At 41.2% G+C, this 16536-nt stretch overlaps 4 protein-coding genes across 5 annotated transcripts; 3 read left to right on the top strand and 1 right to left on the bottom strand.

Annotated features, from left to right (window-relative positions):
• Nucleotides 1-4073: 4073 nt before the first annotated feature.
• Nucleotides 4074-5673, top strand: LOC141838899 (putative 3-ketoacyl-CoA synthase 20). Its single transcript, XM_074726521.1, has 2 exons — nt 4074-4799; nt 4876-5673. The coding sequence occupies exons 1-2, from the start codon at nt 4080-4082 to the stop codon at nt 5671-5673; spliced, it is 1518 nt and encodes a 505-aa protein (XP_074582622.1). The 5' UTR covers nt 4074-4079.
• Nucleotides 5674-11132: 5459 nt separating this feature from the next.
• LOC141841599 (uncharacterized) lies at nt 11133-12486 on the top strand. The gene is made up of 3 exons (XM_074729780.1): nt 11133-11898; nt 11982-12139; nt 12247-12486. Exons 1-3 carry the CDS (start codon nt 11197-11199, stop codon nt 12380-12382), a joined length of 996 nt encoding a protein of 331 aa, XP_074585881.1. The 5' UTR covers nt 11133-11196; the 3' UTR covers nt 12383-12486.
• Nucleotides 12487-12611: 125 nt separating this feature from the next.
• LOC141840204 (protein NUCLEAR FUSION DEFECTIVE 6, mitochondrial-like) lies at nt 12612-14589 on the top strand. Of its 2 annotated transcripts, none has more exons than XM_074728122.1 (3): nt 12612-12783; nt 12856-12977; nt 14396-14589. In XM_074728122.1, the coding sequence occupies exons 1-3, from the start codon at nt 12647-12649 to the stop codon at nt 14401-14403; spliced, it is 267 nt and encodes an 88-aa protein (XP_074584223.1). In that variant the 5' UTR covers nt 12612-12646; the 3' UTR covers nt 14404-14589. The 2 variants fall into 2 exon arrangements, with proteins under 2 accessions (XP_074584223.1, XP_074584222.1); XM_074728121.1 differs by lacking the exon at nt 14396-14589 and adding an exon at nt 13868-14117.
• A 58-nt stretch (nt 14590-14647) lies between these two features.
• On the bottom strand, nt 14648-15692 carry LOC141837347 (uncharacterized). Its single transcript, XM_074724766.1, has one exon. It carries the CDS (start codon nt 15641-15643, stop codon nt 14720-14722), a length of 924 nt encoding a protein of 307 aa, XP_074580867.1. The 5' UTR covers nt 15644-15692; the 3' UTR covers nt 14648-14719.
• Between the last annotated feature and the right edge of the window lie 844 nt (nt 15693-16536).

Genomic DNA, 16536 nt, shown 5'->3' with positions numbered 1-16536 from the left:
CCTGCAAGCTTTGAAATTGACATTGACATTGGCATGACAGCCCCAAAATATTTAAAGTGCTATTATGTCTCTCGATGCTTCTTTTATCTCAGACCTTTAGCTTCTCTTCAAGAATTCTCTACCTCCCATTTAATCTCAGCTTATCTTCATTCTGTGAGTCAATAGCGTCTGTTCTTCCTCTTAAGTGTTCTTCGGTTGCAGCGCTGCTGGTTGATTGCTCATGTACCACAGAAGGTGCGCCATAAGTAGATGAAGCTGCCAGCATGATCTGATGTCTGCTGATACCTGCACAGGAATTCAATCAGATCATCTGGCAGTTTCATCTGCTAATAGGAGCACATGAACAAGAATTGCAAACCTATCCAAAGATCAGACATGGCTTGGCTCAAGGAAAAGATTAATTATCAGGTTTTGGATGCACCAAACCTATCCATCATCTTTTTTTCTTCTCTCGTCTGTGAATATGAACTTCTCTAAATCTTCTGATTGCTTGTGGATCGACACAATCAAATTGGAATCTGTTTATTTAGAAGTTTTTGGAACTAGTTCTCGACCAGACGTTAGTTCCAGCTTACAAGCACTTTAATCCTTTCTTTAAGTCTCTGACAGTTGTTTGTTTTATTCGGATGGAGTTATTATGCATGATCTCCGAAAGTGAAGAACACATGCGTGAGCAATTAAACCGAATTGTTCACTTATCGATTGGATGGAATGTAAAAGTTTAGTTCATAATTCAACTTTTTTTAAAAAATATCAAATATTTTGAATAATTCTATTTGATTTTAAAACTCTTAATTCAATTAAATTGATATTATATAAGATTGATTTTCAAAATACAACTGTGTTATGTTTTGAAAACTAACATCGATGTTGATTTTGAAAATTAAAATATGGTGTTAATTTTGAAAATCAACATAGTATTACTATGATACTGGTGTTGGTAGAGGTCAGTTTTGATATTCTCTGGGTTTGATGAAGTTTAGATTGATGAAGAGATCTATGATGCAGAATAGCAGTCTAGAATTTTGAGGTTGTTTTGATCATAAGTGTTGAGAGATCATAACTTTTGATTCCAATTGAATCACAACACCTATAATATATCAAATCAAAACTCGTTTAAAGATCTATATTTGTTACTGGACCCAATCTTACAATCCAAAATCATAATTTAAAATCTTTTTGGATGCTTCAAAGAACTTTAGTCCTTTTTATTAAGATTATTTTCATCTTTTGCCTCTTTAGAATTCATTATTTAAATTTTTATCTTAAGCTCATTTATAATCGACTAGAAATATATTATTGTTGAAATTTTCAGTTATATTTTATCCTTTTGGTTTGTTAATTTTTGTTGGAAAGTTTGATTGATTCGATTAGTTCAAAAAAATTTTAATCTATTTAATTTCAATTAAATCGATTCATTCATTTCAATTTTGAACGGATGACTCAATCCTATGCATGCCTTTAAAGTGAGAATTTCTAGCTGTGCCTCTTAAAGCATGTCTCGCCTAGATGGGCAGTTAACTACTAGAGAAGGATATTCTCTTTTTCTCACTTTTTCAATGGAAAATTAAGAGAGGAAAATGATAACATTAAGTAGGTGGGAGTTAGTTAGATGCTAGGAATCGAGTTCTCTTTCTTATTTAACACCCTTCCTGAATCAAGTTCAAATTCTCAGCTCTGGTCGAGCCAAATCGATTTGTACTAGACTTTCAAGGAAAGGTGACGAGAGATCGATCGAGCTCCAGCATTGTTTCAGCCAATGAGAAGTCAGGCTAACTAGTTAGGCTGGGTCCGATCCAACATGAGCCCGGGATGAATAAGTTGGGTTGGGCTCAATTTAGCTTTCTTTTTAATATTTAAAATTTTAAATATTTTAAAAGCAAATAACAATTAAAATATAAAAAATATAGTAAAAAATAATTTTTTAAAAAAGATTTTAGTAAATTTGCATGGTCTAAAATTTTATCATCCAAAGAATTTAATAAAATTTATTGAAGAATCTGGAATTTTTTTATTATCCGTACAAGCTGCCGCATCGGACCGTACGATAATTAATTTCAGCGTTAAATTTGATTACAAACACGTGCACGCCAACTGCACATGCATATGCAACGTTTCTATAGCCAATGAATACAACTTTTTTTCTTTAGAAAATTTGGCTTTCTCTGTTTGGTCGAGTGAAAAATCGAGTCAATGTAGAAATTTATTTGATGAAATATTTAAATTAAATCAAGTTAAATTTAAAAAAAAAATAAATTATTAAAATTATTATTCAAACTTGATTTAGTTTTTAAATTTAATTTTAAGATTGATTCGTTTAGATGTTATTAAATTTATTTAATTATTTAATATTTTAATATTTTAAACTTATTTAATTAGTTATTAAATTTTATAATATAAATTTATTTATTTATTTTAAAATTTTATTTATTTATTTAGCATATTGATAAGAGTTTTATTATTGAATATAGTTCAAGAATATAGTTCACGAACATTAACGGATTGAACACATGTGTTGAAACTTGTTTGTTTAATTTAACAAATTGTTCATGCAAGCTTGTTTATTTAATTGCTCTTGTATATTGAACAAACATAAATAAACTCTTATTAAGTTGAACATCAAATTTGTTCACGAATGTTTGATCCATTTACAATATATTCTGATCAGAATACAAGATGAGTCAAATCCCATGGAACACAGTGTGGTTGACTTTGGTGGTGAATCAACAACAACGAAGAGTCGGCTGAAGGAGTCTATTGAAGGAATATACAAAAGGAGTCTACTACAGAAAAGATAGTTACAAAGAAGTCAGCTTGTAGAGAAGTCAGTTGCAAAGAAGGCGGTTATAGAGAAGGCGATTGTAGAGAAGTCAGCCTGTAAAGAAGGTGGTTGTAGAGAAGTCAACTGTAACTGTAAAGAAGTCAGTCTACAGAGAACGCGACTATAGAGAAGTCAACATGCTATGAAGACCACTGTAGAGATGTTAGCTTGTAGAAAAGGCAACTATAGAGATGTCAATCTATAGAGAAAGTGACTGTATATAGAGAAGTCAACATATAGGGAAGGCGGCTGTAGAAAAGTCAGCCTGTTGAGAGGTAGTTACAGAGAAGTCAGTCAGAGAGAAGGCGGTTGTAGAGTAGTCAGCTCGTAGAGAAGGAGGTTGTAGAAAGTGGTTGCTCTTGAGAAGCTAAGACTTAGCAAGAGCCAAGAGGTTAGAAGGGGGCCAAGATGCAGTTTGGCATTGCCCTTCCGACGCTCAAGCTATAGTAGTACAATGGAGAAAAATGAAGGGAGAAAATAGTAGATATATAACATAAAATAGATATCAACACATAGTCTAAGATAGCCCTCCTCCTCTAGAGCCTCTCTCTCATATAAGGAGATCAAGTCTAAAGGACATACTTCTTGGAGAGAAGACCAAAAGGTGTATTTCATACCTTTTGGAGAGAAACCAAAGGATGTTTCCCATTAAAAGATGTTATAATAATCGTCATGCCCCTTCACTTGCCGAAGAAGGATGACACGACTTCTACGTTGACTGGGTCAAGGGATCTCCACATGCATGGACTCCCTGTTGACTAATTCAAGATTTTTTTTTTTTGTGGTAGTCAATAAATTTTTAACCCCCGGATCACAGTCCTATCTCTGTCTATTTGCCACCAATTTTATAGGTCTATAGTCATTAATAAATAAATAACCAGAGCTAAATAAATTGTATCGCATAGCTAATTATATTAATTATTGTTTGGTGCAACAGTGAGTGTACGTCGTCTTACAATATCTGATATGTTATGAAAAACTTCCATAGCTAAAAAGAAAACATATGAAATAATCAATAGTACAGTTGTTTGGTTTAATTTATTAAAGCTAGATTGCTTGAATTCTTATAATTAATGATATAATTGAAAAAGACTTAAGAATTAACTTTATACTTATGATAATTAATTAGGATAAAGAAAAAAACATGTAAAATAAAATATTTAATTTACAATTTTGGAGAATTTAATTGTTATAAGTAGGCTCATCCTCGTCTGAAAATTTAAACGTAGCTCTCTGCTTGCTCGGTGTATCGCCGGTGATGGATAACGAGAAGTTAGCGTCTTGTCTCGTCGACGGCTCGAAGCCGGTCAAAACCAACCATGCCAAGCTTCTCTGCCTCCGCGTCGTCTCCAACGCCTGCTATCTCTGCATCCCTGCCCTCCTAGCGCTCCTTTTTCCTCACCTCTCGGCCACAAACCTAGCCGACCTCCTCTCGCCGGCGCTCAGGCCCCGGTCCGCCGCCGTAGGATCCACCTTCCTCGCCTTGGCGGTGGCGCTGTACATCCTGCGCCGCCCGCGCCCGGTCTACCTGGTGGAGTTCGCCTGCTTCAAGGGGAACCAGGCCTACGCGGCTTCCCGCGCCACCCTCCTGGACACGTTCACCAGCGGCGGAAGCTTCGACGACGAGACGGTGGCGTTCCATCAGAAGATGCTGGAGCGGTCGGGGATCTCCGACGAGGCTTGCATACCGGCGTCGATGATGTCCCAGCCACTCAACTTGTGCCACCGGACGGCGCAGGAGGAGGCGGAGACCGTCATATTCGGAGTCGTCGACGAGGTGTTCCGCATGACCGGTGTGGCGGCGCGAGATGTCGGCGTCTTGGTCACCAACTGCAGCCTCCACAACCCGACACCGGCCTACACCAGCATGATCGTCAACCGCTACAAGATGCCCGACGACGTCGTCACCTACAACCTCGCCGGCATGGGCTGCAGCGCCGGCTTGATCGCCATTGACCTCGTCCGCCATCTCCTTCAGGTATTTATGGAGGTGCATTAATTTGAGTATTAATCCTTAATCGCATTAATTAATTAGTTGGTTGGCATTTATGGAGGTGCATCCCAACTGCTATGCGTTGGTGGTGAGCACGGAGAACCTCACCCTGCATGGCTACTTTGGCAACAACCGATCCATGCTCGTCACCAACAGCCTCTTCCGCATGGGCGGCGCCGCCATCCTCCTCTCCAACCGCCCCGTCGACCGGCGACGCTCCAAGTACCAGCTAGTGCACACCGTGCGCACCCACAGGGGCGCCGACGACCGCAGCTACTCCTGCGTGACCCAGGAGGAGGACGCTGAGGGCAAGGTCGGCGTCGCGCTCTCCAAGGACCTCGTGGCCGTTGCCGGCAGCGCCCTCAAGGCCAACATCACCACCCTCGGCCCCCTCGTCCTCCCGCTCTCCGAGCAGCTGCTCTTCCTCGGCACCCTGCTCCTCGAGAAGGTCCTCAAGCTCGACCACGCCAAGCGCTACATGCCCGACTTCAAGCTCGCCTTCGAGCACTTCTGCATCCACGCCGGCGGCCGCTCATTGCTGGAGGGGCTGGAGAAGAGCATGAGTCTGTCGCCGTGGCACATGGAGCCGTCGAGGATGACGCTCTACCGGTTCGGCAACACGTCGAGCAGCTCGTTGTGGTACGAGCTCGCCTACTGCGAGGCCAAGGCAAGGATCGAAAGGGGCGACAGGGTGTGGCAGATCGCCTTCGGCTCCGGGTTCAAGTGCAACAGCGCGGTGTGGAGATCTCTGAGATCGATCAAAAGCGTCAAGAATATGAAAAATAATCCATGGTCGGACGAGATCGACAAGTTTCCAGTTCACGTGCCCAAGATGGTGCCACTGGCACTTTTGACATAGATTTACAATAAGTATCCATATGCCTAGTATCATATCGATATATATATATCGAGTACATGTTTAGTTAGTAATAAAGTTGGCTAAGGTAGCATATATAGGTAAACCTTGATATATAGCATAATCTATAAAGTTTTTATATATATATCGTTGATGTTCTTTTCGTTTGTTCGGGCTCTTTCTTTCTTGAAGTTACATTAGCCTCCCGTCGGTCCCTAAGACCCGATGGCTCGAGAATGCAAGGAACTTTAGGATTGACCAACTCTACCTACGCGGCTACTTTGACACTCAAGTAAGTATGAGTAATTGAAAATGAATGTCTCGCAGAGATGCAAGACACCAAACAGAAGAAAAAAAGAAGAACTAAAAAAAAGTCATCTTTGTATGAAGAAAATCATACCTCTCTTTCTCCGGTGCATATAATTGCGATGTCATGCACTCTGTTGTTATCATGATGGAGATTAGGCCTGTGTTCAATACAAATTATTATTTAAAACAAATTCACTTGGCCAGTCGCACAAGTTACGGTCAATGCATTCAACCCCTAGATTTGTTCCCCCTACACAAACGTGTGTGAGAATGTTGTGTGTGAGAGAGAGCCTCTCTTTACGCACATATTCACAACATGAATGTTTAATTTGTAAAATATTATAAATCAATCCTATTGTCTTGAAACCCCCTAATATGGAACTAAAGTCTCATTCACAATGATTTTTCCTTCATCCACCTCTCTTGTTTCCATTCAATTTTTTCAACATCCGGTACCATCAATCATGATTTCAAATTTCCTTCCAATATCTCAACTCAATGTTGGTAGCAAAAGGTGAAATCGTCACCTTGGCGGCCCCTCCTGGACGGCTCCACACTTCCTTGAAGAGGGTATATTACAGGGGACTTCGCCCAACAACAGTAGCGTGTGTAGGGGGTGAGGCAACCAATGAGACATTCCACACTCTCTGAGCGAATCAACCTCAGATCTATTGGTCGCAACACCCATATAAGAACCATCTATATCAGCCTGTGAGGGCAAACTCAATACTGATCCTTGCAAATGTGTAAAGGGAACCAAATTTCCTCCTTAAATAGCCATGGTACTGTAGAAACTATTATTAGCATGCCATTGGTGCTTGCACAACCTTTGTCATACTTTTCTGTAAAAGGTGGAATCCGCCATCCTAGCGGTCCCACACGGTCAGCCCCACGATCATCTGTGAGGAGGTAAATCGAGAAACTGCAGTTGGATCACGACGGAGGAGGATATTGCTTGACTTCGTCGAGATTCGAACTCTTGCCCTCTTCTGCAAGTCTGCTCCGTCGTAATTAACTCAGTTGTGCCCCGAGGGCAACCTTTGCCATACTCGAAAGCATGGACCTGAGCTTGCCATTAGCTCTGTCAGTCCCCGAGACTATACTTGTCCATCAAATCGGATGGTACCCCTAGTGACAATATGCGAAAAAATCAATACTGAACCAATAAAAGCTAAAACAATTATCGATGCATATTAAAACCACTAAGTTACTAAATGAATGTGTGTATATATACATGTAGATGTAAACATATTATACTAAACAAGATAAAAATTATACTATTCTAACAAAACTCAAAGATTCAATACGACAAGAAAAGCAACCAAACAATAGTGGAAAAGAAGCATCAAAATGATTCGAGGAAAACCAATACTGAGGCCAGCAAACGCTAATCTCTGAGCGATGCTAGAGTAGTCAACACAATATGTTTTCTATCTGCTAACCTGAAAGTCAAAGAAAAAATAAGGGATAGTGAGTATAATGACTCAGAGGATATAAGAAAGTAAGTGCATGAAATATATAGTGTAAGGAGATCAAAGGAAGTTGTTTTAGGTAATATTACTTACTAACAAAAGTAAGAGCATCAGTATAATCATCTGCTAATAAAAGCAAAAAAAATATATAACCATCTACTAACATGCTTAATCAGGTATAACTAGTAATCAGGTGTGCATACAGTACATCCGAAAATCATTTGTATAACAAATCTTGACTATACATAAACTCATGCTATGACTATCTGATCTAGTAGGCAATCAGGGTCACTATCTATGGACAAACTCATACTACCATTATTTTGCCTAATGAGCAATCAGAGTGTATGAATGTCACTGTGTGCAAGCGCACTTATGTTACCACTATTTGATCTAGTAGACAGACAAGATATATAAATATCTAGCTATGGACTACAAGTGAACTCACACTGTAAATATCCCATCTAGTGGATAGTCCACATACATAGGCATACAAAGTAACAATAAATAAGTAGTAACAATTACAGCTAAGAATATAATATACTAATTCAATTTGTTATTTGTTAAACTATGATTTAATTAGTCAATCATTAAATCAATAAATTAATCACTTAAGCTAATTAATCCAGCTATTAACACAATTAATTTATCCATAATTACCTCATACAATTAATTGTTCAATTATACAATTAATTAGTTAGCTATCATAATAATAATTACCCAAGTTAATTAATCAATATAGCTAAATTTAATCACACAATTAATTAATTGATAGCTACATCAATCTACTAAATTCATACCTAACTAAATCCATTAATTACAACCTTTTTAATTACTCACATTTATAGATTAATTAACCAACCGTAATTAACCAACAACTTTAATTAATTTATTAATTACTCCATTTAATAATTAATTAAGTTATTAACAATAAACCCTAATTAATTATCAACGACTTAATCTAACAATATTAAGTAACCTATTAAATACTTTTCCAAAGTAAACAACATTAATCATTAATTAAACTACTGTTACCCCTAATTAATTAACATCGATGGCTACTAGTGGTCTCTCCGACGGTGGCACCGGGTCGAGGCTACAGTGGCTGGAGGCAAAAGCAGCAGCGTTGGCAGTGGCTCGCGACACACGGATGTGAGAAGATCGACGGTGGCAGCGAACCTGATGGCCTGCGGCGACCACGTCGCACAACCGAGAGGGCAATGGTGGCGGTTGCCGGAGAGGATGCAAACTGATATGGATTGTCGAGGCTAGTGTTCAACACTATCTCCGTAAGCGATATTGTTCATCGAGACAACGCGAAGTGCAAAGTGCGCCAACAAAGCGCGCAATCCTCGCGACAACGCAAAGTGCAAAGTGCGCCAACAAAGCACCCAGTGCGCGCGTGGCGGATGGCAGGCTCGCGCAAGTGCGAGCACCTGCTCGCCGTAAGAAGAGAACACATGGACTTTTGTGTTAACTCCATTAACACATCAACATTAATAAAGAAAGGAAACCCATCAAATTTTTCTGATGTAGGACTATTCCCATTTACTTCCTTATATAACATTAATTAACAATTAATGTTATTTTGGACTAACTTTGAACAATTAATTTCTCATTCACCCTTAATCGATTTTGAGCAAATTAATAGTCTAGATATATCTACGCGAAACGTAGATTTCGATTTTGAAGTCAATTACGACTTTCATCGATTGATGACACCACGATTTTTTTTCAAAATCGTATTAGTCCGTTAAGGTCCAATATCCAACAGGCACGACGGTGACTGGTGCGACGACAGTAGCAGTCGACATTCGCACAGGCAAAGGAGTGCGGTGTTTTTTTATTTTTATATTTGGTGTTCATGATATATAGGATTATGATATCATGCGCTTTTTATCTTGCGCGACTAGTTCGTGACAGAATATTTCATGTGCTGGAAAATATTTCAAGTGCCCAGAACAGTAATAGTGCTATTTTTTATTTTTATTATATTTTTTATTTTTTATTTTTTTACTTACGATTAAAATATTTAAGAGTTTTCTTTTAAAACTTAGGGTTAGGTTACAGTATTAAGCATAAAAAAATTTAAAAAAAAAAAATTAATGGCTTATGGGGTGTGTCGAGTTGTTATCCCGCACTTTTATCCGGCACACTCATGAGCAACTAATTTTTTTTATTTTAAAAATTTTATTGTGCTTAATACTATAACCCAATTACCACTAAATCGTAAAAAGAAAATTTTAAATGACTTAACCGTAAGTAAAAAAATAAATAAAAATGATATTATTCATCCTATTTCAAATGCTCGAAATACTTCGAAGCACTCAGAATCTTCTATGAAGATCCGATGCGCAGAGGCATCAAAACTATATATATATATATATACCCTACACATCTTATTTTGCATGACAGAATATTCTGAGCGCCCCGGCCAGTAACAGTGTCATCTTTTATTTTTTTTTATTTTTTTGACTTATGTTAAACCATTTAAGATTTTTCTTTTTAGGATTTTTAGGTTGTTATAGTATTAAGTAAAAAAAAATTTAAGATGAAAAAAATTTAATTGCTCATGGGATGTGTCGAGTTGTTATCCCACATTTTTTATCTGGTATATCTCATGAGTAATTAAATTTTTTTTATTTTAAAATTTTTTTATGTTTAATATTATAATCCCTATTAAACTCTAAAAAAATCTTAAATGGTTTAATAATAAATAATTAAAAAATAATAATTTAAAAAAGAAAAACATAATATTATTACTGTTTCGCGTGTATATACTCAAAGCGTATTAACGATATCGATCGATGAAGCAGACAAACGATCGGGAGACTGAGCACCAAACGGAGAAACTTTCTGCGAGGAAATGTCATCACTTCCGCGGCCTCTGTTCGTGTATCCGCAGTCCATGAAAGCCCAACAAGCTCCCAGCTCACAAGATTCGTTCGCGCCGGTCTACCTTGTGCTGGGGATCATCGGCGCTCTGACACTGGCGGCCTGCTTAGCCGGGCGGGTGGTTGCGCATCGTTGCCTCCGATCGCGAAGAGAGGAGATCAAAATGGGCGTTCCGACCGTGACCTTGGGCGCCAGGTGCCGGCGTGGGAGGAATTAATCTGAAGGGGATGAAGCATTATTTGGGTAGCGACGTGCAGGAGTCTGCAGCAGCTAGCTGGAACTAGTGGAAGCAGAGTAAATCATGGCGGTGCCTTAATTTCCTGACCATGCTCCTGTCCTGTCCTGTAGATGGCGTTTAAACTTAATTATAAGTACTCGGTTATATAATTAATTAATCATGTCGCTTATTGGTTGGCATTTCAATTAATTGCTTTTGAAGAAATTAATATAATCTCTCTACATCGAGCTCCACCTTTGATAATCTTATGAGCTCGACCGGTTCCTTAACTTGGTGGGCGATACCTTTTATGGTTTAGTTTGGAGGCCAAAATCCAACTACCTCTGGGAGAATAAAAGAAAACAAACTTAAAAAATAGCAGTCCCGATTTAATTATAGGTGAAGTAGTTGAGCAACATGAACACATGCAGATGATCGCCCAGTCAAACAGTTCGGTTAGTCGCTTGTTTTAACCAGCAAATCTATAAAAGATACGAGATGTTATCGTGTTCTTCTTCAATTTGCTTTTAAAAAAAGGCCAAAATTTTCCTATATAAACTCCATTCCGATTGCCAGATTTAGATTGAGAAAGGAGTAGAGAGCTCCAGTGGGGAATCGATTCCAGAATCGAAAATGGTTAACTGGGTCGAGGCGCAGAAGCCGCTCCTGCACTGGCTGGTTCACCGGGCGGGGCTCCGGCAGCAAGCTATCGAGATCGAGCCCGGCACCGTCATGTGCATGTGGGTTCCCAAGCACAAGGCCTTCAAGAAGAAGGCGGTGGTAGTACCGGAAGCAGCGGCGACCAAGTCGGTCGCGCCCCCTGCCTCCCTGGCCACCGCCGCCGCCGCCGCCGCCGGTGAGAAGCCGGCGGTGGTGCTGGTGCACGGCTTCGCCACCGAGGGGATCGTGACGTGGCAGTTCCAGTTCGGGGCGTTGACGAGCCAGTACGACGTGTACGTGCCCGACCTCCTCTTCTTCGGCGGCTCCACCACCGCCTCCGCCGACCGCTCCCCGGGCTTCCAGGCCGAGTGCCTCGCCGCGGCGCTGAGCAGGCTCGGCGTCGAGCGATGCACCGCCGTGGGGTTCAGCTACGGCGGGATGGTGGCGTTCAAGATGGCGGAGCGGTGGCCGTCGCTGGTGACGTCGCTAATCATCTCCGGCTCCGTCTTCGCCATGACGGACTCGATCGGCAAGGCCACGCTGGACCAGCTCGGCTTCGCCTCCTCGTCGGAGCTCCTCATGCCGGAGTCCATCAAGGGGCTCAAGGCCCTCCTCTCCATCTCCATGCACAAGAAGCTCTGGTTCCCCGACTTCCTCTACAGGGATTTCCTGGAGGTTCCTAATTTTCATTCCAATTTCATCAATTCAATCCACATATTTTACAAAATATCGATCTAAAATCCTTCATCCGTGAACAGATCATGTTCAGCAACAGGAAGGAGAGAGCAGAGCTACTGGAGGGTTTGGTGATCAGCAACCAAGACGCCAAAGTGCCCACTTTGGATCAGAGAATACTGTTACTGTGGGGGGAGAACGACAACATATTCAACTTCGAGCTAGCCAAGAACATGAAAGAGTACTGATCAGTGATGACAAATAGTTAATCAGTAGCAATTACTGCATCTACTTCTTCTTTTTAACTTGTTTTTTTTTTCTCTTTTCCTTTGGCACAACGCAATGCAGACAACTGGGCGAGAAGGCTACTCTGGAAAGCATAGAGAACGCAGGCCATCTTGCTCACGTCGAGAGGCCGTACGTTTACAATCTCCACCTGAAGAAATTCCTGGAGCTCGTCAATTCTGAAGACGCCAAGAACTGACTCATGCTCTGCTGCATAATTTAAATTAAATCATGAGAAAAATCTAAGTTAATTATTGGAATATCAAATAGCTTTTTTTTAAAGGAAATAATAAAATATTTGTTATTAAAAATAAGTTGGACTAAGACAAGATTTGAGGTCCGATCGAGTTCGAGTTCGAGTGCGACGTGCGTGGTCTTATTTTGCGGTTCGCTAGTTGGTTCGATTCGACTGAGCCCTAAAATCGTCGGCGTGCGCGAACCCTTCTGCAGAGCGAAGCGCGTGATGATCGCGGCCGCCAGGTCGTTCCTCCGCTCGCCTTCCCTCCGGGGAGCAGCCTCGAGGGCCGGATCGGCGCGGCCTTCCCTTCTTCGGTCGGTCCCGAAGCAGCGGCGGCCCTCTGCGGCGCTCCGCTTTTTCAGGTGTCCGCCGCGTGCTCTATTTTCCTTTGTTTCTCATCTTTGCGTAAGCTTAGTTTCTTTCGGATTGTTAAGGTCTCCCGTCGAGGCGAGCTTCTGTGTGGAAACGATGCTGCCGATGCACAGTGCCACGGCTTCCGCGCTGATGACGTCGATGCTCACGATTTCGCGCAGGGGTTGTGGCTGGCTGTCGGAAGGTATTCTCCAAACCATTCTTGTCACGACTTATCTAACTGAAGCAACTCTGTAACAGGATAGTGATGAGGGATGTTATCTTAATTGCTTCACTTGAAACCCGCATTTTACAGCAAGATAACCATTGACCTAGGGCCCTAGAACATCATGTGATTATCTCCACTATAGAAGGGAAAATATTCGATTAACTAGTAAATACTAGGCGGAAAATAGGCTTTTCACATAGGAATCACCTAAAGCTAAGATTTTTAGTAGGTGCAGCAAGTAAAGAGATTCCAAGAAGAACCAAAATAATAAGAAAAGAACCTAGGTAAGTACTAATGTTCTCACGTAATCAGATTGGCATATGTTTTTTGAGCCTCATGTATGGGTTATCTTTCACAATCTGATTGATTTGGCCAAGTTGCAGTCGGAGGCAATTTTGAGATCATGCGACAAGCATGGATGCCCTTGAGCATGGGAATTTGAGATGGTATTAGCATAATGGAGTTTCTTATGTAAAGTGTTTGGTTTACAATCTTACTGTTGACCCTACTCTTAAGACAATTTTAAAAAATATATTATCCCGTGGCAATGCATTCTCTCTGTATTTGTATTCTATATATATATTGTAGTTCTCTTATTTATGTTTTAGATGGCAGAGTTGTCTTTTAAGTAACACCATCTAGATGTTAGAAAAACCAATCTTTTTTTAATTATAATGCTGCTATTGTTGGTGATTTTATGCTAATTTTGCATAACAGAAAACCCAGAAAGTTACTAACGTGGATAATTCATTAAGTCTTCACTTCCTATGAAATCAATTTCTACCTAAAATTCTTACATGAATATCTGGCCAAACTAAGCAGATAATTACTATACTGATATCACTTGCATCTTCTATTTATATCAGCTGGCAATGAGGATGTATGATGATTGACAAGCAGATTGAAGCGATACTTTGGTCAAAAACTACCAATACCTTTAGACAAAGTTAGCTTTGATTATGGAAGGAGGATAAATTGCAAAACTTGTGAGACACCAGATAGACAGACGAACCAAATATTCAATTGTTTTCCTCTGCATTCTGGAGTTCAATCTCCACACTGTAGTCTGTTGCACTCATGAAATAAATATGCAGCTAATCTTTTTAGTTCATCGCCTCTCTAGTGGTTTTAGCTTTTATTTCTCAATATAGTGTCGCAGTTCATTTCTGAGCATCATAGTCTTATGTTGGTCGAAGTTGTACAAAAGGTTACCTATGATGTTATTTATGCATTTTTCTTGGATTATTTGGCCTCGTGATACTTGGTTTTGTACTAGCTTATTAAATTTTAGTTCGTCAAAGGCAAATTTTGGCTCGTCATTTCTTCAATTTTGACAATACTTGTCTTTTATCCTTCTGAGCTGGAGCTTAGATACTTGATTCTTTATGTTGTAGATGGATGAATTGTAGATTTGGAGAGGCAATGCACGGTGCGGATTCTTCATGATTGATTTTCCTGTTTGGAGAGCAATGGATGCAATGATCCTATTCCTGGTCATAACTTTTGGATGCTATTGGTTTTTGGTTTCATTTCTTCTTGAACTTTTTCTATTTAAATATAATTAATGCTGCTTTAAAACCTTCTTCTATTATGCTGCATCTTTCCCTTGCTTTTACTTCTCGATGAGATGAATTGGATTTGGAGTTTCTGCTATAAAAATTGCCAGTGAGAACTGAGATAAAATCCAAGGAAACATTCAATTCCATCTGCGATCGAGCTTACACTAGTTTTTCGATCTCTTTGCCAAACATGGCTTCGTAGATGTCCTCGAACGCCTGGAGGATCGCCCGGTGGTGCCTGTCGGAGTTCAGCTTGAGGTACGTGTGGAGGAGCCGCTCCAGGTCCCGAGCCCTGCTCATGCCGCGCTCGACGATCATCTCCACCATGGAGCTCCTGAAGTCGCCGTAAGGGTCGGTGGACCGCTTCACCACCGCGAACCCCGCTGGATAGTTGCCCTTTGCCGGCGAGACGGAGACCAACGGCCGGAGTTCCTTCGTCGTCGACCGCGGCGCGTGCCTTCGCGGCGGGAGTCGTGTGGACTTCTTCATGCTCTGTGTGTTTTTGTTCTTGTTCTTGCGGTTGGTGTGGTGGTAGAACTCGGAGAAATCGGAGGAGAAGCTCTTGGACGAGAACAGAGTGGTTCTCGATTCCTCCTCCTCCTCCTCGCTGCCGAAGAGATCGAGCTCGTCGTCCTCGGTCAATGAGTCCGAGGAAGAAAAACAGGGGAAGCTTCTTCTCTTCATTCTCGGATCCAAATCTACCTTGCTCCTCTGCTTCTTACTTCCATCCGGCTTCCACTTCCTCCTCTCCTCCTCCTCCTCCTCCTCCTCCTCCTCCTCCATACCGATCAAGGGGAGCAGCGGCTCGGAAGCTTCGACGGACCGGAGTCCGCCGCAGTTGATGGAGACCTGCACTACCGGAGCTACGCGGCGGCGGCCCCGCCGTCCATCGGCTGGAAAGGACCAGTACCGGTGGTCGAGCTTGCACCGTTCATTCCACCCGGCGTCGACCTCGGTCTCCGTCAGCTGCGCCGTCAGAGGCTTGGCGACGACGCCGGCGGCGGAGCAGGAGGAACCGAGCAGCATCCTCGCGAAGCGCTGCTTCAGCTTGCTGCTGCCACGTCTATCGACGGATTTCTCCATCAGAAGAGATGACGCCTGCTATCGACTGGAACAAGATGAACGAGAAGCCAAAGAAGGCACTATTTATAACAGAATCTAACGGAATTGGTGCCTGGAACTGCACGCTCATGGGGATTGTACCGCTCGTGACCTGCAATTGTTGAAGGTCAGTACAAAAGTTTGGTTACAATTCCAAGTCGCTCAATTGATGTGTCGACGTGCCAACCACTAGAGCCCCGTTTAAACAATTAAAAGTTTAGTTCGGTGAGCTGAAACATATTTGAAATCGAACCGAGCAATGTAACAACGGCTCTCATTGCAAACTAGGCAGTAATTGTTTTAAGTTAGATTTTGATGTGTTCTTCTTGTAGGTGGTGGCTGCTAATGGAGAAGCAGACAGATGCCTTCTCGTTTGGCCAAGAACCGTGTTGCTACGCCTTTGTCTTGCTCGATGGCCCATTTCTGTTAGCAGACAAACATCTCTTTGTGAACAGCCATGGTGGTCCGATACTTTTATCACTTTTAAGTATCAAGAATGATCAGAGTCATGATCATGCTTCATTCACGTTGGACCTTGCTCTGTACCAAGCCCATAGAACAGAGAGTATTTGCATAGAAGGACAGATATACTTTATACCTTTTTTTTTTTTTGCTAGTTAGCTACACCATTCTACCTAACTGAGTTAGAGGAGTTTTGTGGAGGTTCTTTTGACTTCTTTTTTTTTTCTTGCAAAAGGTAAGTCTAACTTGAATCCATTTAGACCTCTCTTCTAACTTTGCTATGTGGTTGTAGTTTTTGTATGCTCATTCTATCAATCGTGGGAAAGATCCATATTCGATTTAGTAGTCTTCACTCTGTTGATCTTGCATAGGCTAGACGTACTTTCAGTGGCCCTCTTTCTCCGTTCCAAGTC

The sequence above is a fragment of the Curcuma longa genome, chromosome 11 (assembly GCF_044706935.1).
Source record: "Curcuma longa cultivar G26 ecotype Majalengka, Jawa Barat chromosome 11, ITB_CL_G26_1.1, whole genome shotgun sequence".
Lineage (NCBI taxonomy): Eukaryota > Viridiplantae > Streptophyta > Magnoliopsida > Zingiberales > Zingiberaceae > Curcuma > Curcuma longa.
The sequence above is the reverse complement of the archived record's forward strand: the minus strand, read 5'-3'. Positions and strand labels throughout refer to the sequence as shown.